At 45.4% G+C, this 22,693-nt stretch overlaps 1 protein-coding gene across 1 annotated transcript; it reads left to right on the forward strand.

The window, feature by feature from the left end:
• The first annotated feature begins 4,862 nt into the window (after positions 1-4,862).
• LOC146185462 (venom allergen 5-like) lies at positions 4,863-22,403 on the forward strand. Its single transcript, XM_084607825.1, has 6 exons — positions 4,863-5,054; positions 9,957-10,041; positions 11,805-11,959; positions 15,570-15,664; positions 16,701-16,822; positions 22,321-22,403. The coding sequence occupies exons 1-6, from the start codon at positions 4,863-4,865 to the stop codon at positions 22,329-22,331; spliced, it is 660 nt and encodes a 219-aa protein (XP_084463951.1). The 3' UTR covers positions 22,332-22,403.
• Positions 22,404-22,693: the final 290 nt, after the last annotated feature.

Here is a 22,693-nt window from a genome sequence, read left to right on the forward strand (position 1 = left end):
GTTTCAGTCAGGACAGCACAAGAGCACAAAAAGTTTCAAGATCATTTATGCACACACGAATATCTTCGGCGCTTTATACTATTTTTTTCTTTTCAATGAATATTGCCTTATAACGAGTGAAAAAATAAAGCTCCCCCTTTTTTTTTGCTGCTGAAGGAATGACCCTCGGTTGCTGCTTGGGTAATTAGGAGACAAATAATAATAATAATAATAATAATAATAATAATAATAATAATAATAATAATAATAATAATAATAATAATAATAATAATAATAATAATAATAATAATAATAATAATAATAATAATAATAATAAATAGGAAGCAGTAAAGCAAATAATCGCGTCCACGCATCTGAATCGAAGCGCACGGAGATATTTCTTCAGCTGTATCTACTGGCGATTTCCACTGGTCGCTCCGGAGCACGTTTTCTTGCTCCGGGATGACGATTTCGAATTCCACTGGTCGACCAAGATAGGTTGCGCGGATTCGGCTGGTCGTTTGGAGCAGTTCGGGACGCTCTAGCTCGATCCGCCGATCGAAATCGGATCTCGCCGGAAGTCCTCGTCGCTGATGCGGTCACTTCCGGAGGCTGCTGGATTCTTTAGACTGTTTTTGGCCATTTTAGCGACATTGGCAGAGGACACTGGGCATCACCATTTTTTAGCGCGAATATGTCGAAGTGCGTCTATCGAAAGCTGTCTGCAGCACGAAAGCAAGTTGTTGAGGACCGCACTCCTACCTATTTATCAACCACAAACATTTTGGCGCTGGGATGCGGCTACAACTTTCGAAACCGGCTCAGCATTACTTACACCGCGCGCTGTACACGTTCCACTGGTCGTCCAAGGCTGATTCGCTCTGTAGCGCTTTTGGTCGGCTCGGGCGCCCAGCTCCTATCGACCAGTGGAAATCGCCATAAGCTTCTGGCCAAACACTAGTCAAATTAAACAAGGTGCTTACATTTTATTTGTGAATGAAACGCCAAATAAGAAAGCTCACGCAGGCGCTGTATTGTCCCGCTGTAGGTAATTTTTAGAACGAACTCAGTGAATCATCGTCGTCATCATCTTCAGAGGCGATTCGCGCGCTTAGCATACGCATGTATATATATATTTGCGCGATGCTTATTGCCTCAGGGCATAAAAACAACGCTATGAAGGATAAAGGGTGTGGTGAAATAAATGAAAAACGTTTTTCTGATGCAAAGCCCACATATCTTTAGTATCAGCAATGCACCCTGGCCAATCCTCTGGCGTGGGTACGCGCAATTATGACTGGGGAATATTAAACACCTTTCTTTCATTGCTCCCCTGACATTTTAGCCTCGTACGTATGGTGTGGGTACCAGGCCACAGTAATGTGACAGCCAATCAGGTTGCTGATAGACTAGCTAAAGAACCTCAGAATGACCCTGTGTTGCCTATCCTTCCGGCAACTGCGTTCATAACAGCAGCACGATTTCGTAGGCGTTCCTTATTAAGTACGCAGTCTGGATCTATTTTATCATCGGACGACTGCCTGCATCTCAAGTATACCTGGAGTAGGAAATCATGTCAATCAAGGCAGACTGAGGTCTTTCTAACCAGGCTGCGCTGTCGTATTCCGCCCCCAAATTTCTATATGCACAGGTCTTGTTTGGCGCTTTCTCCCGCCTGCGCATTCTGCGGGGAACCGGAAACAATAGATCATTTCTTGCTATTTTGCCGCCGGTTTACCATGATGAGAAAACGGTATTTGGAGAAGCCGTTACAACAGCTGGGTCTTAATTTGAGCAGCCAGATTTTATTATCGTTCAGTGCCACCATGCTTGGGTACAGCCACAGGTCTGTTTTTAACTCCATTCAAAACTTCTTAATAAAAACAAAACGTCTGCCTTGCTAATATGCTTCGAATTTTTTAATCGGTACATATAAATCTCAGTATTCTCCTACTGCGTTCGTTGCTAATTACCCTTTTTTATTTTGGTTTCTCATATTTAATTTTCCTTCTCTATTCCCTATAATTAATTTTTATTTATTTATTTTCTTGCGACGTAATTATGCATCTCAAAATCTAATATCTCTTCACCCTAATTCTTGGCCGATCCCCTTGTGTGGGTATGTGCCATCAAATTAGAGGACAACAACAACAACAACAACAACAACAACAACAACAACAACAACAACAACAACAACAACAACAACAACAACAACAACAACAACAACAACAACAACAACAACAACAACAACAACATCGTCGTCGTCATAATCATTATCATCATGCGAACGTTCTGAGGATGCGGTGAGGCCGCCATGGCCGGCAGTAGCGTATGTTATTCGCCTATGTGAAAAATTCTTGTGCGTTCATACTCGGGGGCCCTTATGAATACTGCGAGGACTTCGCTGTCTCCAAGCTCTGGCCCATCGCGACCTGTTTTTCGACTAGCAACCCGAGGCGCACAGCTCATTTCAAGGAGCTCGGTGTTTCCGAGCCTCCCAACCACGTAAGCCGAGCGTATTTGCAGTGTATGTGCCTTTCTTACAGAATCACGTGTTACGTGCATGTCACGCAGCTGCCTCTCATCGGGAGTCTACATCTTTGCTTACACGTGAAATTATATCATCACGCAGTGCCTCACTGCACCAACGGTACAGGAATCTAGGAAGAACGCTAAAAGGATCTTAATTCTTAAGAATGGGGACGCTAAGGACTTGAACAATTACAGGCCAATCAGCTTACTGTCCGTTTCGTACGAGGCAGTTACTGAGGTAATTGCTAATAATATCAGGAAATCGGTAGACTTCACTTTTACGAGGTAGACACCGCCGGCTGTCCTGTCGGATAGCTTTCAGTACGATTTGCCGAGAATATATGCAGTACTAGGCGCATCGTGAAAAAGAAGTTATCTTTATTTCCAGAAGAGTATGACATGCTTTCTTTCGTCCGAGGAACACGTAGAGAGAAATCGAAACAAAATTCGAAACAAAAACGTTGCCTGCTCATGCACTGTACCGGCATTATATTTCCATAAGATAACACTTACCCAAGCCATCTGTCATTTGTAGTCCTAATCAAGCAAATACACAATGACGACTGTCTTCAAGAGAGCCAGTGTGTTCATCAAGTTATCTGCAGGCTTTCATAAAGTACACCTATAGATTCGGCAACATGACGAAGAGAATTCCTGCCAATGCAGTGCTGATACTTGGCTTTGTGAGTACAAGACAGCGGAGGAGCTGTTTTCAAGCCTGGTGCGTGCATGCGGAACAGAACATCCTGTGGGGCTTGCGAGGCCATAGCGGATCGGATAGAAGGGCAGCTAATGCATCTGTGGCTTGGCCGGGCAGCTCACCTTGATATAGCACAAGTTCGAGACTGAGTGATAAGACTTTTTATTTTTGTTTTACGAGCCTCGGTGAAACCGGTTTGACTGGAGCTGTAGGGCGGGTTTGGGGGCAGATAATCCTCAGCATCCCTGTGCTACGAGCACAGCTCAGTATCCAATATGGCAGCCCCCGTGACTACTTTTTGAAAATGTCTTGTTTCTCCCAGCATTTTTTGTTTAATCTGACGCCTTCGTCATGTTACCTGTGCTGTCACCTGTAGTTACTGGTAAAAGCCTGGCTTTTGCTTCTTCTCAAGGCAAAGACATTCTACTGCAGGAGAATGAAGCGAAAAAAAAAAAAAAGAAGTCAGTTGTATATCGATTACGTGAAGAGAGAAGAAAGTGCACGGGTCTTAATAATTTAGTTGTAAGTACAGCATTATCCTTGTCTGTGTGTGTGTGTGTTTTATTGTGTCGTTGCGTGTTCTGCTGGATATTTCATGTGTGACTGACTAGCTCAACAATCCATGGCATTATTGACATCGTACGGGTGGGAAGGATGCTTTGTTTCTACTCGTTCTTGCGGCCTTATGTATATAGGAATGCGCCTTAAAGATGCTGACGGTTCTGTGCACGTTAAGGAGTTTCATTTGGTCGAAACTCACGGGGAGCACTCTGGTTATATGACATGCATTTATGGCTCACAATGTACCGTTTAAACTCGATTTAACAAAGTTTAGAGCCGCGAAATATTCCGTTAAATCGGGAACTTCATTAAATCAAGAAAAACATTTATCGGTCACTTAATTCAATAAAATTGATTATTATATGGTGTCGCGGCATCAGGGAAGTACCGCGGCATCATATTTGCGAAGCAAGAATGGCCCCAGGGGACTAAATTTCTTTCCCAGCAAAGACGTCGCTGTTCTTTGCTTGCTTGTGGCTTGTAAGCAACATATGCCGGGATTTTTTATGCGTTCTTTTCTCATGTTTTCTGGCAAACTGTCGCAGTGGACTAAGGGCAACCATAATTTGTCCCGGTGCTGGCATGCGCACCGCTGCCACACGGGGTCGACGGGCCGGCTTTCTACCGCTAGCAAAATCTCGTACGTTATCATCAATATAACTCGCGTTTCGCACCACGCAGTTTGGCAAAAATGGGACGTAGTTGCTGCATGATGTTACCGTCGGCTCGCAGTAAATACATCCTTGAGCTTTTTGTACAAAATAGATCAAAAGTAGAATTTGTCGCCTTCATTTTTTCAGCAAAAGGTTCGTTAAATCGGGACGAATAGCGAAATTAGTTTCGTTATTTCGAGTTACTCAAAGCATTGGACCATATGAGCGTCAGTGGGGGAATAGGGATATATTCGTTAAATCGGGACTTTCGTTAAATCGGGTTTTGTTAAATCGAGTTTTTACTGTATTTGGTTCGGTGAAAGTGCACCTTTAGTTCTGGCTTTATACCCAAATCACCTGGTGCTTGCACTGACCGAGAATTATTGAACAGGGCAGCATACCTCACTGCAAATATGTCGCAACGCAGGCGCTGCGCGATGAACCAGGCGTTCCCGTTTCGATTCGCTCTGCTCGTACAAGCTGCCCTGCTGTTGCTCGCCAGCGTCCGATGCGTGGCGATGAGCGACGAGGAACGCGATGTCATCGTTCAGCTTCACAACCAGATTCGAAATTCCGTGGCCATGGGAAACGAAAAGAAGTGGCCGCCAGCGGCAGACATGCAACAGATGGTGAGCGGAGCTTTCATGTCGTGGCGATTTTCAATTCCAAGCTCTCTCAGTGCACGGTGATCGCTGCGAAACGAAACCTTTGAGACCAATTAGGATAAGAACAAGGTTGCAGTAATGTCTAGAAAACAGCAATACAAAATTGAAGTTGATAGTAACGAGAAAACTATAGACCAAATCCGTGTTTACAAACACGCGCAGACGCCGCACCGACTGGGGGTAAAAAGTAGGATTAGAGTTCAAAGCATACATGGAAGCGAATACTTTCAAAACAGTTTTAGGATTTATTAGACCACCTATGTTGTTTCCCTTTTGGTATAGGGCAAGCACATGTATCCTAAAACAGGCTGAGAAAGAATTAAGCATCTTTTGGAATGCGCTGCAAAACGCAGTGTAACGCATGTGGATACGAGTCGAGAGGGCAACTCATTCAAGTACATGTACGCAAATCTTATCTTGGTATTTATTTCTCTTTTCGAGAGTACCAGTGGAGCTGGCCATTTGTAAAAACTGGCGAGTGCTTGGAAAAAATGTGTCCCAGAGTATTCTGTGTCATTCTAAAGGCAATCTATATTTAAAACGCCGCTATAAACGTGTGTTATGTGGCCATGCATACCGCAGACAGCTCGCTATCCACTGGGCGTTTCTCCGAATCGTGCAAGCTTCTCTGCAGCCTGATATGCAGCTGATGTACTGAATTTGTTTTACTAGAGCTGTCGTTCGCTCTAAACGAGACAAAACTGCATCCAAAGACATTCTGGGGACACTTTGACGATCTGAAGTGCACAGAATCGAAAGCCTTTAACCACCACTGTCGCTGCCCTCTGGCCACTGCTTCGCTTCGTTTGGGGACTTGCTTCTGACTGCCAATTGTGACCTCACGTGCGCAGTTGTGGTGGCTATTAGGTGTCGGTTGAGGTTTGCGCACGAGGACGTTGCGCATGCGCGTGTGCGTTCGAGATCACAAAGCTAATTGTCATTGTTAACGAACTAATTAGCATTAATTAATTATCTAACTAATTAGCGTTCACTATTTAACATGAGATAATTAACGAATTGTTGTTGACTAATATGCACACACCTACTACTACATCATTGATTGACTGCCAGTACTAAAACCATCCTAATCCTTCTGAAGATGACTGACAGTTGCTGCGGACGCACGGATTATTACCGGAATATTGTGCAGCAGCAGGGCGTCTTAACAGGACTGTGTTTGCTGTGTCTCAATCATTAAACGTTATTTTGCTGTGTTAGCCAGGCCGTCATGCTTCAAGATCTCACATTGCATGTGCTTCACAAATACGATCTTCTTAAAGTAATGCTTTTGTTAGCGATGACGTTGAATACGTATCACACTTTATACGCTTGTTGCGGCCTCTTCCGCCAGATGGACGGTGCGGTGCTGGATCGCAGGGTCCGTGCTTCGCAGCAGGGTATCCTAGGCTTCTCTACATGTTATATTTAGTCCTATTCCTGGGGATTGTAGGCCCTTCCAAATTATGTGGTCGAGGGCCCCCCTCGCCCCACAGTGTTTGCACAGATCATTGTCCCTAAGGTCTGGTAGCGCGTGAAACGTCCAGACCGGGTTCATGAAGGTATTGGTTGTAGCCGCCTCCACGCGAAAGTTTATTATTTAGGCTAACATCTGGCGGGGGTACCAGTCTACGTCCCAACTACGTGCCAGCCTCTAATTCGCGGGCACACGACTTCTTCCCCGGCACGCGTGCCGGAGGCATGGAAGAGGACGCCCATTTCCGATGGAAATAAAAGTTGTGTTGTTGTTGTTGTTGTGGCTGTAGGAAGAAGGAAAAAAAAAAATCACGGGCCTGCTACTGGCTCTGTAGCTGAGCCACCTCTGCTGCCTCGTGCGGACAGAAAAGAGAATAGAGAAGGAAGAAAAAGAACAGGGAGAGAAAGACGTGCGCTGCAACAGCCATTGTTTCCCACCGAAGCGGTGGCGGGTGAAATGACAGCCTACAAGAGATAAAAATTCGGTGGCAGGCTAGCCCTCGCCGCAAGCGGTGATGACCTACCTCTCCCAGCCCCATCAGGGCCAGGATCAGCCACCCTCGCCCCTCCCTAAAAGTTGTGCAACCAACCAACACCTTATACGAAAACCGAAAGGTGGCAGTTCCTGGCTCTACGGGGCTGGGACGGTAGGTCAACGCCGCTTGCGGCCCCACCGGGGTGGTGCAGTGGTAAGACGCCCGACTACTGTGCCGGAGTTCCCGGGTTCGAACCCGACCGCGGCGGCTGCGTTTCGATGGAGGCGAAACGAAGTGGCGTCCGTGTGCTGTGCGATGTCAGCGCACGTTAAAGATCCCCAGGTGGTCGAAATTACTCCTTAGCCCTCCACTACGGCTCCTCCTTCTCTCTCTTTCCACTTTCATTCCCACCTTCCTCCCTTCTCTTACGGCGCGGTTCGGGTGTCCACAGAGCAAGTGTGACAGTTACTGCGCCTTTCCCTTCCTGTGAACCAATTTAACTTTTTAACCAACACATACGAAAACCGAAAGGTGGCAGTTCCTGGCTCTACGGGGCTGGGACGGTAGGTCAACGCCGCTTGCGGCTGGGGCTAGCCAGCCACCGAATTTTATCTGTTGTAGGCCGTCATTGCACCCGCCACTGCTTCGGTGGTGCACGACGGCTGTTGTTGCGGCGCGTCTTTCTCTCCCTCGTCTTTTTCCTTTCTTATCTTTTTTCTCTTCTGTCCGCACGAGGCAGCGGAGGTGGCTCAGCTACAGAGCCAGTAGCAAGCCCGTGCATTTTCTTTTCCTTCTTCCTACAGCCACATACAAAAACCTGAGCGTTGTTGCTACACGCGGTACATCGCGCGCGCCCACGCGATGTACACGAAATTCCGTAATTCGTTTGTAGGAAAGGAAAGGCGCAGTATCTGTCACACCTAATTACTTCTGTGAACATCTGAAATCTCTTGGAAAGGTCAAAGGTCATATCGGTTTCAAACATTTTTTTTGGTTTTGCGAGAAAGCAGGTAGGTGGGTAGTAGTGCTGCAGCACTAAAAGAAAATTTCTTAAACATGTTCCAAAGGAATGAGAGAGATCGGTCACTGTAGGAGAGGCGGACGACGCATACGGCGCTGGCGTTAACGAGCTCGACGTGTGAACATTGAGTTCTACGGTTTGCAGTTGGTTTATCGGTCTTCATCGTACAAAGGTTTGTGTCGGTTGACTGGCAGTGTGTGCGAGAGACTAACCCACGTGCCCGGAAGTTGGACTATAGGGGTATTCATGTGACGCCAAAGCTGACGTCAGTGCGCAGCCGACGCCATCTTTGTGCCCTGCTCTGAATGGCGCGGTCTGTGTATAGTGCCTAGTCTGTGGCTCAGCTGCTCGTATGCTTCCGCTTTCTGTGTAACGCCAGCACTGGTGTAAACCTAAATCGGCACCATGAGTGAGAGTTCGAACTATCTAGATAGTCTGCGTGATGCGGACAGAGACCGGGGCATAGAAATAGGAACTGTAGGGCACCAACCCGCGTTCGCAGTCGATATGCGCGACGGCATGGTACGCGTCTACTTGGCATCGTCGCAAGAAACTAACTCGGAGCCAGTACCAGTAGTACAGTGCCTAGGCACTATACCAGTAGATCGCTGATTGATTGATTTATAGGAAGGGAAAGGCGCGGTAACTGTCTCACTTGTTTTCTGTGGACACCTCAACCACGCCGTAAGGAAAAGGAGGAAGTGGGAGTGAAAGTGGAAAGAGAGAAAGAGGAGCCGTAGTGGAGGGCTACGGAGTAATTTCGACAACCTGGGGATCCCTTCCCTTACGGCGCGGTTCAGGTGTCCACAGAGCAAGTGTGACAGATACTGCGCCTTTCCCTTCCTATGAACCAACCAACCAACCATCTTTAACGTGCGCTGACATCGCACAGCACACGGACGCCTCTTCGTTTCGCCTCCACCGAAACGCAGCCGCCGAGGTCGGGTTCGGGTACTCCGGCACAGTAGTCGGGCGTCTTGCCACTGCACCACCCCGGCGGGGCACTCCGCTGCCTCGTGCGGACAGAAGAGAGAAAGTAGAGAAGAAAGAAAAAGAAGAGAGAGAGGAAGACGCACGCCGCAACAGTCGTCGTCCACAACAGATAGGAACTGTAGGGCACCAACCCGCGTTCGCAGTCGATGTGCGCGACGGCATGGTACGCGTCTACTTGGCGTCGTCGCAAGAAACAACTCGGAGCCAGACGACGTTCACGATTTTACTTTGCGTTCAAGCAATGTTTCCAGACAAAAAGTTCAGTGTGTTTGAAAGCGTTTGTAGGATATCAGCGGAACTGACTAAGTGAACAGTTTGAGTAGAGTGCTCAGTTCAAGACCTGCAAGGATAGACGCAGTTAATTTTCGTCCTCCTTTTGCGAGAAATATTAGGTCCACCTAATTGAGAATAGCAGCTTCATGGTGCCACACACTCCTGTTTTGAGGAGCAGACAGTTCATTACTAAATCTGTGGTTGTCTTTTTGCGTGAAGCCTTTATATGACATTGCAGTTGCGATGTATATTTGCATATCTTTTTCTTTTCTTGTTTGCTGTCATGCTGAAATAATCGAAGGCAGCAACGACTCCTTTCACCTTTGCAGGGTAGGAAAGAGGGCGAAACTGCACATCAGTTCCTATTTCCTTTTTGCTCTTGTAGTGCGCTGCCTTCGCGGAGAACCCATGAGGTTCTTACTACCGCCCTCCTCTCACAAACAACTCATGGTTTCTCGCCCATAATAATTTCGGTTCCTCAAAGGCATACCAACTAAGTGTGTTTCTTCCCGCTCTAGATCGACGATCACATGTCATAGCTGCCGACACTATTGTTTTAGTCGAGCGCCAGCATAGTATCTTTCGTCCTCCAGGTGCCTTAATCTGACTGTGAATGTGCCTCACACGCAGACGTACAGCAAAAAGCTGGAGAAACTTGCCGAGACCCACTTGGCTAACTGCGTGTTCGAGCCTGGCTGTCAGGGCTGCGATATCGGTAAGTCTGGATGCAAGGTGATTTTGTACATTCCTTGCGCTTACGGACGCTTATGGATGCTGCTCTGAGACGGGAAGCGAAAAGTTAGCCAAGTTTATTATGCAGCCACCCGAACCCAGTGCAGAGTAGTTAGCTTGCTCATTTTGAGGAATTTTGCGCCGCATTTCAGCAGCAAAATGAGCATTTGCACATTTAATAAATCAAGTTTCAGCCTCCAGTTAGAAAGCACCCTCCACAGAATCTCTTATTAATCTGCTCAGAATCAGAATCAGAAACAGAATTTATTTATTAGTCATTTTTCAGTTCGTGCTACGAGATTGATATGCAAGCAACAATGCCTGGCTCGAGTTAAGTTTTCGTAACATGCGATCTATTTTTAGTATCTAATTTTTTTTTTTTCAGGGTTAATAGAAAAACTTCCGCGGGTGAAATGGGTGAAAAATATTATGACGGACTTTGTAGAGGCTGTTTGGTAATCAAATGTTTGATCCTGTCTCATTCGGGCTACACTCTAGACACACGATAGACACCTAGACACGATGCAGGGTGTGAAACAGAGACGAGAGAAAGTATCAAGTATGCATTCGGAGCACGGTCTTGGGAGTTGTTGGTTGCTTAGCTAGCCACGCACTAACAACTGCTGGTTGCTCTGTAGGCGCGAAGCTGCGGCAACAATATACTGCATAGCCAAGTCGGTTCTGCGCGCTGCAGTCAGTGCACATAGTGGGTATCTAAAATTATTCGGTACAGACTCTTCTTTGCAAGGTTGTTAAAGTCACACTGGCATAGTCTATGCAAGTGATTCTCTGAGGCAAGGTGGACAAACTAAAATGGCTACTTAACTTCTTAATTTTTGGTTTAAGGAGTGAGGTTGTAACGCGAAGCTGAAGGCCGTCAACTCCGAAATGGATACCACTTTGGAAATATCCTGATCGGCAGCGTGGTTTTATATATCGAACGTGAAACAGATTCATTCGAGCGTTCCTTAAGTTTGGCTTTTCTGCACCGCATGCAGTGACACCATCTAATGGTGTCACTGCATGCGGTGTCAAAGGGCACTGGTCAAGGGTTATTGAGGGGGAGCCTTAGTTCGCAGGTCGAGCCAACGTTTCGACAAGCGGATTTGTCTTCGTCTGGGTCCGACGAAGACAAGTCCACTTGTCAGAACATTGGCTCGGCCTGGGAACTGAGGCTCCCCCTCAGCGCTTGTTCAGTGCATCTTTCATACTGCGTAGCCATCTTCTTCCTCGTTCTGCCATGAACTGCTTAAGTATTCGGAACAAAAAATATTCGAGTGACGCCATTGGATCAATGTGCAACGCGGGAAAGCCAACATAAGAAGCTTTAAATATTGAGATTTGGCACCTAGAGCGGCAATGCGCATTCCGACATTTTAAACACTAAGACCGCCATTTAAACAAGGACTTGTCGAATGAGTGGTCTTTCACAAAATGAGCTAGCTGGCGACAGCACGCTGGTGAACACATGTAAGATAATACAAATTAGGGAATTAGTGGTTAACCAAGTTGTCAGGTGCATTTAACAAACACGGCTTCGTAAACGGACCGCAGATGGGGGCCATTAACTATGTCACTTCATATACTTAAAGGTTCAACTTAAGTGTCCCTTCATTGTTTTTCAGTGCAAGCAACTTCTTTCTCATCCCAACGGAGTAACCTTTTGTTACAGGTTACCTTAAGTTTAGCCTTACATTCCGTTCGAGACAGATATTACGGCTTTATTACTATCTTGCTCGTGCGCAGGCCTCGACGATCGCCCAGGCCAGAACTTGTTTGCCATGGGGGGTGCCGCCAACTGGACCCGTGCGGTGAACTTTTGGGGCGTGGCGCCCATCCACTTTGTCCCACCAAGTGAGCCGGGTCTGCCCGTGCGCATGAAGGTTTCCGTCCTCAGCCAGGTAGCAGGCTTTTCCATGCGCATACGCCGTCGTGTGCAGCAGCTTTGGTTTACTCAGTTCCTCATGTTTCTTCTGCACGTGTACTGAAGGTGTTTTAACTATTTAATAACATTCGTTGTAAAGGAAAGTGCACTCATCACTCGCGGCTGGTCATGCTTTTTGCGCGTAATCCAGGCAGCACAATCCATTGACCCAATATTGGTACTAAGTTGGCAATGCCCAGCCCAGCATAGGACCAGTACTTTACTAGCAAAGTACTATAATATTGGGCTGATGGTTCGTGCCGCCTGGGAAGCTGACCGTAAAACCTCAACACGAGTCGTGTTGGTTTCTCGCAAGATACGACATATAAAGTCACATGCGAAACCGACTGGAACTAGCAAATACATTTGAGGCTATGCCCAGGGCAAGCTGCTACTACCGAGACAAACCTAGAGACAGAAAACCTCTCCTCATTGTTGTCCTCATACTAGTTTCCCTTCTCATGCACCAGCTAGCAGATGGACTGACTCCTTTAAGCGAACGAACTCAAACATTATGGTTTTAACAAACTGATATATTTTCATTGTGCTGATCCTCAAACCTGCGGCCCAGTGAGTTGCACAGGCTATGGAGCCACGTAGCGAGTCATGTTGATAGAGGGTAGATAGCCAAGATAAGTGAGGTGTGCGCCAAGGCCAAAGTAGCTGCCATTCTGTGGTACATCAGCACGGCGAAAACCTGCGATCACGTCTAATCGCGTTATCGCCTCATACTTCGGCTTGCACGCACTATAGAAGCTGTGCGCTATTCCACAAACCGCACCAGTGAATTCACATGAATGCTTTCTGCACCTGGAACAGTGTCTCTCTTGCCGCGTGGTAGGAAGAGGGAGGGCCAAGAATTTCGCCCCGTTAAGGAGCTGTATATAGAAAAGTAGAGGTTAAAACTCCGGTACTCACAGCTTCCTTCCACTTTCTCTCCCCATCTGAGGGGGCTAAAAAAATGGCAGTGCGCTGAATTCACCTCTGTTCTCCACCACTTAAAGCGCACTTTGTTGGATCTCACGAGTGATGATCAGATTGCGATATCGATCACAGGGGAAGCTTTGTTCGTACCGGAGTTTTCTTCAGCGCTACGCAACGTGAATTAACCCACATCAACCATTTTGTCACTTGCACACCTGTCCTTGACGCTCTATCCGAGGGTACCATTCTATTTCCGCTAAACCAACCACCGAGATCGGTCCCCAATCGAAACATCCGTTATGTTTTTAAATTCCTAGTGATTCATTTCTATATATATATATATATATATATATATATATATAATGTAGCCGAGCGCGAAACTTCAAAACAGAGCGAAAGCAATAAATATAGTCGGGGTTTAACTCCGCTTACACCGATTGAGGGGCATCCAATATATATATATATGACTAATTCTTGTCAAATACCAACAACAAAAGATATAAAAAAAATCCCCAACGTTTGCCTTAGACTCGTAGTCTGTCAGCTTCGTTAAACTTTGTCATAACGAGCCCCTCATTTGCCTTTCAATTGTCTGCGTATATATATTGTTACGGACGACAAGGAAGAAGAAGCGGGCAGTGGCGCAGGCAGGAGCGCTCGCGCTAGGCCCGCCGCGAACATTGATTAAACGTCATCTACCATCGTAATCGGTCATGTTCTGTGTCTCCTGTCTTCATCGGCTTGCCGCTTCGTAACTATATATATATATATATATATATATATATATATATATATATATATATATATATATATATATATATATATATATATATTTGGCCGCCAAGCAAACCCATGCATACTATATCATCGGAAACAGTGCTTTCGCATGTCTTAATCGGTTTAAGCAGATTTTCACCCCGCCTGAGTTCATTTCTTTATTTCTGGTATGAAATTTTGGGGAACTGTTAACGATATTTGCGGCAGTATGAAGTCGCAAGCACTATAGCGGGCAGCGAGCGACCCGCATGCATGCTCTGGCGCTGCCTGATTGTCCGTTATCCGACCGACTTCCTGCTTTTGGCTCGCGCGCTCGTTCGCTGAGAGAAGGCCTTGAGGGAAACGAAGACGTAGACTACGGCTTCGAGGCAGCGCTTAACCTTGATATGCAGGCGCGTCTTACGGCGGTCTGTACACTTACGCATATCTCGCGCGTTCGTGCGTCATGCATGTCGTTGCCGTTTGTGCTGTGCGCTGTGTATCCTACACTTCCTGAAGTTGATGAGAGAAAAATCAGTGCTCGGAGCAGGTGATGACACCGCGATGAACTTGAAAGCAATGCAGTTTATTATTATTATTCTTTTGAAGGCGCCTAACTGTAGCATAGCAGGTCTTAACCATAGGGAAAGTGAGTCGGTATGATTTGAGTTGTTCAACGATTAATCTTTCTGGAAAGAAAACTAGATGATAGGGCTGGTGCAATAACGGGCTCACGCTTGTTCTGTGAGAGTGGCATTTATATTTTGGTGGACGCACGTATAGTTGGATTTCGTTAGTTAATGCGCGAATAGTGCCTATGCAGTGATAGTATAGTGCTTGTGAGGGTCATGTGTAGGTCGGTCACAATACACGATTCTTTTTTCATATCAGCCTACTATAAGCCGGGCATCAGTGTTTCAAATATTGTTCATACATAGCAAAGAAAGAAAAAAGGATAATTCATTATATTACATGTCGAAAATGCTGTAGCATTAAGCAATGAAGTACGTTCGATCTGCTACTGCTCTCCTTCATTGCTGCTTGCCATATGCGATGATAATTGTGCAGTCGCCGAGATTCAATATTGAGCGAAATACTTCCATGTATAGCCCTATGCATCTGCAGTGATGTTCCACGCGATGTGGCTCCACAAGACCTGATATGAGAATGTATCTACACACAACCAAACGCAGATGCCCGCTACCGCCGAGTCCGCAACCACGCTTGGCCATTTCACATACGTGACCAGCTGTCACGTGCAAAGTCGGTCGTGTCACGTGGCCTCATGAGATCACACACTGCATTGACCAATAAGCGTATTTCATGACACCCCACGCTGAACGCAGAACTCGCCATTATTTCCTCGATGAGGAGCCCCTAGTGCTATCACATTAAAAAAGACAGGAAAGTTTGGCTGCTCCCAGCCGGTCTTCCGAGCTCAAGTATCAGAATGGAGGCTTCATTCCGCAATTTCGAACGTATCCTCATTGCTTGTTTAGTTCTGGACTGTAAGTCGTTCAAACGAGGGGCGGTATTCATAAAACTTCTCCTTAAGAGAGGCTACTGCGCATGTCTGGGCTGCTTACAATTAAATGGCTGCCCAGGGGCCATGAGCCTGCCAGTTAAGTTGGATTTCAAGTAGAAAGTTTTGTGAACTTGGCGTCGACTTTTACCAGGGTTCAGCCACTATTTTGAAGGCAAAAAAAAAAAAAAAAAAAAAGACGATGTGCAAAACATGGCTGTGACTGAAGTTAAATGCGAAACGCTGTCTCTTTGAGACTGTAGCTCGAAGAAACGATTGTTTCAAGCGATGAACCCTTTTTTTTCTTGTTTTTCTAATTCACTTGCTCTGTATGTAACATCACGTTTTCTTCACATTAAATAATCGTTCTACGTTCATTGCACAGCTTCTCTGGAGCAAGTCGAACCAGGTCGGCTGTGCGTGGAATGACTGCATGTCCAAGGCCAACACGAACATCTACCTCTGCAACTACTGGCCAGCGTACGTGGGAGTCTCTCTTTCGTCTAAAGTGCAGTAAATGCACCGTGCCATAAAGCGCGTGACTTTTGGCCAAACAAATCATTCAGGGAAGGAAAGCTTAACACGAAGTTAGATTTCGTTGTCCCTGTTGTGGTTCTCAAATGCATCGAAGAGCTTATTTATTCAAATTTTTCTAAAGCGCACAGAATAATTACGAGCAATTTGCAGGTCATGCATATATTATACCGCACCCACAAACAATGCTGTGAATTCGATAATGATCCAGTTGGCTGACGACTCCTATTTGCCACGCATGGTTACATCAACTTGCGTTTTTCACAGTGGCTGCGCCCATTGACACCGGCGCGTTTCAATGAGAAAACCTGCGCCGGATACTGAAACTAAATAACCACAGAACCGGGCCCATGCGTAGCTGACCGGGAAAGCTAAATACGAAAGCTATATATTACGTATGAATGCCACAAAACTGGCGTTCATACCGGTTAGACAATGTTCGTTGCTTTCATGGCCTATTTAGCACCCCCTTTCTTTTAAGAAAATAGAAGGGTCTTACTAAAGATGCTAACATACTTTCAGTTTTCACAACGCGTATAATGTCATTTGTCTAGTTATAGTCAACTATTCGCAGTAATAGCAGCATGGTTCAGACAGCATTTCTGACTGGTCAAGGGTGCATATATTCTAGCCGTGTTACAAGTGGCGTAGTTCACGAAAACAGCAATGACGTCTCCACTTGTTCCTCCGTGTTAAATAACTAAGAAAACTCTTCAGCAGGGTTGGCTTTCGGCACCGCATCCTCTTCTAGGGACGCATCTAACGGTTGGACTTGACTTCTGTTTAAGTAAAAGACTGGTGAAGGCGTGCAGAGTTTTATTTACTGACATCCCGTCAAGTCGAATCGTACCTTCGACGATACGATTAGCGACGTGTAGAGGCTATCAGAGGCGAGCTGGCCCGGAGAAAAGAAGTTAGACGGAAAGAAACTCGCAGAGGCAGATCAGCTGCGACCTCTTTTTAAGGCGTATTCTTGGCGCAGGGGCAACGAGATGGGCGGACACGTGTACATGAGCGGGAAGCCGTGCAGCCGCTGTCCCAAGGGCACCTGTTGTTCTCACCTCTGCCCCCAAAAGCCGCATCCCGCCTACGAAGGCCTATGTGGTAAGTGTTGCTCGATGCCGCTGGTCTGGTTTTAGTCTGACAGCGTCGTCCTTTCTTCTGAAGCTCGAGTGCACGGTTGGTATTGCCTTAGTTTGACTTGTTTAAATTCTGTACAGGCAGAAGCTAGTTGAAAATGGAAAGTGTACGTAATTTTAACAAATAAACAAACACCAAAGGATCAGGCAGGGCTAACATATCCTTAAGGGAGAATGTTTTCGTAAAGTAATTCTTAAATAGAGCAGCGTTAGTTCTCACATCGTTCTTTAAAACACCTAAGCGACTGAGCACAGGCCTGCCAAAAAGTTTTTAAACGTATTTTCTCCCATAATGAATAACTATACGGTAGCAATAAATGTATCTACAGATTCTCTCTCGGCTGGCTTAATAATATTTGGTATTAATTTACAAAAACGCGCCCCGTTCATTTTTTTATGGAAGATGGAATTATTTGTTGTGAATGCACGCCAAACTCCAGAAACCAAATTCTACTGCGCATCGGAAGCTTAGACTGCGTCTTTCAATACTTGCAAAAAAGATTCTTAAATATTCCATGGCTGCCTCAGATTTGTTATCAAGAAATCCTTTTATACGGCAGTTTTAACTACCCTCTGCGAGTGCCGGAAAAACTTTACAAGCAAAGTTTTGTCATCAACCAAATCCTCGGACTATGCATGACCATAAACAGGTGCATAACATTTTCATATATCATTGGATAGTTGCTTGACAATTAAAACATCTCCCAGAGTGCCGGCTGGACCTAATTATAGGGCACTGTGGTGTACCACCGCTCTTATACTCTTGTTGATTCCCCACTTCAATCTGAAGCTTCTTCCTGCGGACTATTTTTTTTTCTTATAGGGGGAGGGGGGGCAATAAATTGAAAATGTGTTGTGGGACATTTCACACGCACGAATACGTGTGTGCCTCATATTATTATCCTTGAAAAAAATAAGAAAAAGAAAGGTAAGTGGCTCGCCATAATGGCTCTCGTGCTGTTGTTCTCCAGTTGGTTTACTCCCGGAGAGCTTACCAGGTCAGACCGGTCATTATAAGATCTTTAGTTCTCAACTCGTCATCAGCGAGTTCCGGCGTGAAGTAACTTATAATGGTATGGATTCTCGCTGTACCAGGTTTTATCATGCGATGACTTTATTTTGTTTAAAAATGGAGAAAATGAATGAAAATGTATACGAGAATTTCGCGCCGTTTAAACGCAACATGTTTAAAGGCTATAGTTTTTTACCTCCAAACAATTGCGGAGAAAAGACTTCAAACTACCCCTTATGTCACAAATGCTTGGTCGGCATGGCAGAAATTCTGGTTTTGCCGACGGACGCAAACTGCGATACCTACGCTTTCAAGGATGCTGTCGTTCCACCTTACACGCTCCGCTGACGGGCACCGCCGAAGAAGCAGAGTGCATTTTTTTTGCAATACATGAATACCTCGCGGCGCCACGTGCAGTGCTGTACCGCTATGACGTATCAGCATCTTGTGAGTTCTTTGTTAAACATACATTGCCATTGCAATGGACGGCGCTGCTTTGAAAACGAACCCCAGACTCTGTAATATTACATCCAGCTAGTTGACTTGTCTTCAAGCGAGGAAGTCAAGGCAGAAAGCTGGGCTAGCTGGTGTGTCATCATTAATAAAAAGACTAGCGCATTTAACAGGGACAAAGACATAGAAGAAGACAGGACAGGAAGAAGCAGTGGAACTTTCTCGCTTGAACAGAAAGTTCCACTGCTTCCACTTATTGCAAACAAGCCCACTACGTCCTGTGCCCCTCACGCCAAGTGATCTTTTTACAACATAATAAAATGCAGTAAAATAAGATACAGTCCAATACAATACAGGGCACGCTGTACAGCATACAACATGGTGCAATAAAATGCAATAGAAAACAGTTCAATACAATTCAGGACAATGTAACTATATTAAAGTTTCGTTGAATAGTGTCGGAGGCGTACGAAAACAGTGCCGATAGGTCAACCTTAAAAGCACCAGTGATTTAAATTAGCATCTCGGTTCCTGCGGAGTAAAATCACAAATTTACTCCGCTTACTTTGTTCACTCACTCCACATGTACCACATGTAACAATGAGTGGCCGCATCTACCAGCTTGAAATAATATGGACCAATATTAAGCTCCTTGGTGGTAAAGAGGCAAAGAAACTCACGTCACCTTTCCCACTGAAAAGCGCAGCATTCCACTACGATATCTCAGCGGGGTTTCCTATCTCCGCCCAGACGTCCACGTGCTTGCTTGTCGTTGGATTGCTCAGCGAGTGTAATATACAGCGGTGATAGAAGCAACACATATCGTACACAGGGCGAACACGGCATGTGCGAGATCTGCATGCACACGGCTTAGAAGTTAGTAGCGCAGATTTCTAGCACTGGAAAACGGCGTCGAAGCGTGATACCCCCCTGTAGTTTTTCTGCTGATTGCGCGGCCCAAAGCTGTCGCCTACAGAAATATCCAGTCTTCTCAACGAAATTATATTTCAACAGCAGTGAGACATGACGAGAAGTAGAAAATGACTTGGAAGGACAGGAAAAGAGCTACCTTAAGCTGCTTCTTTACTTGTAAACGGTATTGCTCGTGCGTCAAGCAAATGGCTATATTTACAATAGTGAGGTGGTATTCCTGAATACGACGTGGAAGGTATGTCTTTTTGGGGTTTATACATAGTTATATTTTATGTCGTTAGCTCCATCCTGAATCGACGCTGTCCCTACAATGTAAGGTTTCCATTTTACTGCTATTAATGCAGTAATGGCTTCACGAGTGCTAAATGACTCGCATAAAACTCACAAAATAAGATAAGTGAAGAGAGATGCCAGTTAAGGATTTGCTGTGAGTAGTGTAATAATGTCAATAGGCGCATTAGACAACAAGCTTTATTACGGATGTACAATGTACTTTGATGCAACTATTTAGACATTAAAACCTTTAGACTGAGTATCTTCTCTCTCCTCGTTTCTAAATGATGCTATCGCAAAGCAATGTGACATTCATCGTAAGTGAATATGCAAAACTCTACGGTGTTGCGCCAACCTTTCGCTTTCTGCCAGAATAAGCAATAGGGGGGTGTTTTCCGCGGTTGAAAGCTCGCCGTATAGACTACAGAACTATGGCCAACGAGGAAAGAAGCAAGACCCCTGACACTAGCAGCATCCGGCGGAAACAGGAAAGACGATATAGCGAAAAAAAAAAATGGTGTGGTCCCAGCTCTGCCCCGTCGTAATTGCTTTGCTTTGAATGTGAAATTGTAAGGAAAACGCTGATCCCATTTCCCCCTCTTCGGGTTTTGAGTTCGCCAAGCTCAGTATTGTTCCCCAAGTCAAGTTAGCACTTGCGCAGTATAAACCGGCAGTTTTTAAATTGTTTTTCTTCGTGTTCTTCAATCGATCAAGAGAATATTGTTTACGGAAAGGTGCCCTACTTTGGCGCATATACCTTATAAGTGCCGATTTGCATCTTGCTGGGGAGACAGATCATTTATGTGCGTGAAAGGAAAGGAAGGGGGGGGGGGGAGGGGATATAGGCCGAGGTTTTGATAAGTCGCACCTCCGTCGTGATCTCAACCTAACGTGAGCGCCAGATGTTTTTTCCTGACATGCGATATGCAGAGAAATTTACAGAAATGGGAAAGGTGGACGAAGATAAGAAATTAAATGCCTGGTTTTTCATAAACGTTTGTGGCTTCTGGCGACCGCCAGGCGGAAGCGGGGAATGTTGTGTTACTACTGTACATCCCGCGCATAGTGGCTGATAGGACTGCGGGCAGACGGCGAGAGGGAGGTGTGTATGAGTCGCAAAGAGACCATATTTGCTGTATCGGCGCTTTCAATGCGCCTGACACATATCGCTTGGTTTTCCCGTTCATATCCTGTAAAGGACGGTTGGCAGGGTCGATAACACGATAACGTTATCGTGTTTCTCCTGAGGTATTGCGCACAGACGCGAAACACACTATGGAGCCTTAGAGCTCGTCAGATGCCATAAAATATATATATTTTTTTGTCGCCGCCTGAATTCGCAGGCAGTGAATAATATTTACGTAAACAACAGATTTAATCTCCTCTTTCTACGCTTATTACATGTATATCCCCCCTTCCTGTATTTGGCTCTTTGAATCTTTCTTTGCTAGACTGGCTGCTTTCTTTTGTATCGCCTTAGATTTTTGGGAGTACAAGTTCACTGTCTTCGTGACATTTCTGCCAGAATGCATAAATGAACTCATGAAAGCTGACCGCCAAACATTGGAGGCTACTGTTGTAGGAAATTTGAAAATAGATAATGACGAATAACAGCAAAAGACACAGGAAGGAGAAAGGGGACAACACAAGGCGGCAAATTTTACAATCATAATGGCTAAGTAGCATGGTTTTTTGGCAAATTAATTCTATCACTTAACGAGCCTTTACATGATTGTGTTTATAGGCTGAGACACCCTCCTTCAGGGACCTACGGGGGCAGATGGAGAAATTTCATCGAGTTGCGTCAGTGAGGCGACGGTGTTCGCTGAGATCGAATGGGTCATCCTGTCCTTCATTGTGCAAGTAGCTTGGTACTATAGGCTTCCCTCTTCAGAGCTGACAACGCTATACACCATGGTTAACAATTCTTCCTAAGCCGTTTCGAATTTTTAAGTTGGGCAACCAGAAGAGACATAAACGCCGTACTTGAAAACATCACCTCACTTACTAGCAATATTCAGAGACTTTCCGAAGTGAGTGTTTATTTGGAGGCATTAAATTGCTTACTCTAACTAGAAAGGGCGTGATTTTAGAAGGGCTGGTATAACGAATGGCGCCGCGAACCAATACAATTCAGAGACGTGATAAATCATATCAGTTACTAACGGTGTGTCTAGTTCACGAATATCTTGCGCGCATTGCCTTCTGGTTAGGGTATCTCGGCAGAGGGGGCTTATAGGCAGTCTATCAAATCCGTGGCAGGCTTTCGACAAGGATGTGAACCAGCATGAAAAATAAAATACGATGGTGCAGCTTGTCTTCACGCCTTGAGGTCGAACTTTACTGCCCCATTAAATAAATCTTGCTAGTTGAGAACAGCAGTGCATTACAAGGGGAAGAGCACTCGCTACTTATTTTGGACCTTAGAGCAAAGATATTTGTTCCCACCAATGCTTGAGAATTGCTTTGCTAACTACGCTTATCTCTGCCCGTGATAACTGTGTGAAAACATCACCCGCCTCCGGCATGTCAGCAATTGCAGCAGGTCTCATATAAATTGATTATGGGGCGGGGATCATATTTTTTTTTTTTGACACAAAATTAGACACTCTTGAAAGAAAATAAAGTAGCATCGTCGCTGTTAGGGCTAGAGATTTAAGTAGCTCGATTGTAAAAAGGTGTTCTTTTGTGACGTAAGAGAAGCGGCATGTGTATTACTGCGGTGTTGCTGGAACTCATGGACGCTCACCTCATATGCTATTCGTTTCTTTTCCCTCTGTTATTTTTTCAAGCTGCTAATTAGGAAGAGACATCGGTGGAGCTGGAGAAGGCCTCCCCGCGGAGAGAAGAATATGGAAATGTTGCGTGAATAAACGAAAATATGGTGTATAACTCAGCGCTGTTACTTCAAGCCCTCCCATGAGCCAACATTTTTCTTCCTTTTTTGTTGATGCCTAATTAATAATGCGCGCATTGCAAACCAAATACAAATCGGCAGCAGTTGCTGCTGACACATGATCGAGGACTGCTGCCCCATCTGCACAACCTTTAATGCGGTGCAACATGAATGCATACGCAAGGCTTATTGTGCCGCCAGTGCGAAATTATCCACAGTTGACCTCCTGGCGCCCCACTTTCACCTTTTTTTCAAAGTTTTCATCGTTA

The sequence above is a fragment of the Amblyomma maculatum genome, chromosome 6, assembly GCF_055883805.1.
Source record: "Amblyomma maculatum isolate TAMU_Amacu chromosome 6, ASM5588380v1, whole genome shotgun sequence".
Lineage (NCBI taxonomy): Eukaryota > Metazoa > Arthropoda > Arachnida > Ixodida > Ixodidae > Amblyomma > Amblyomma maculatum.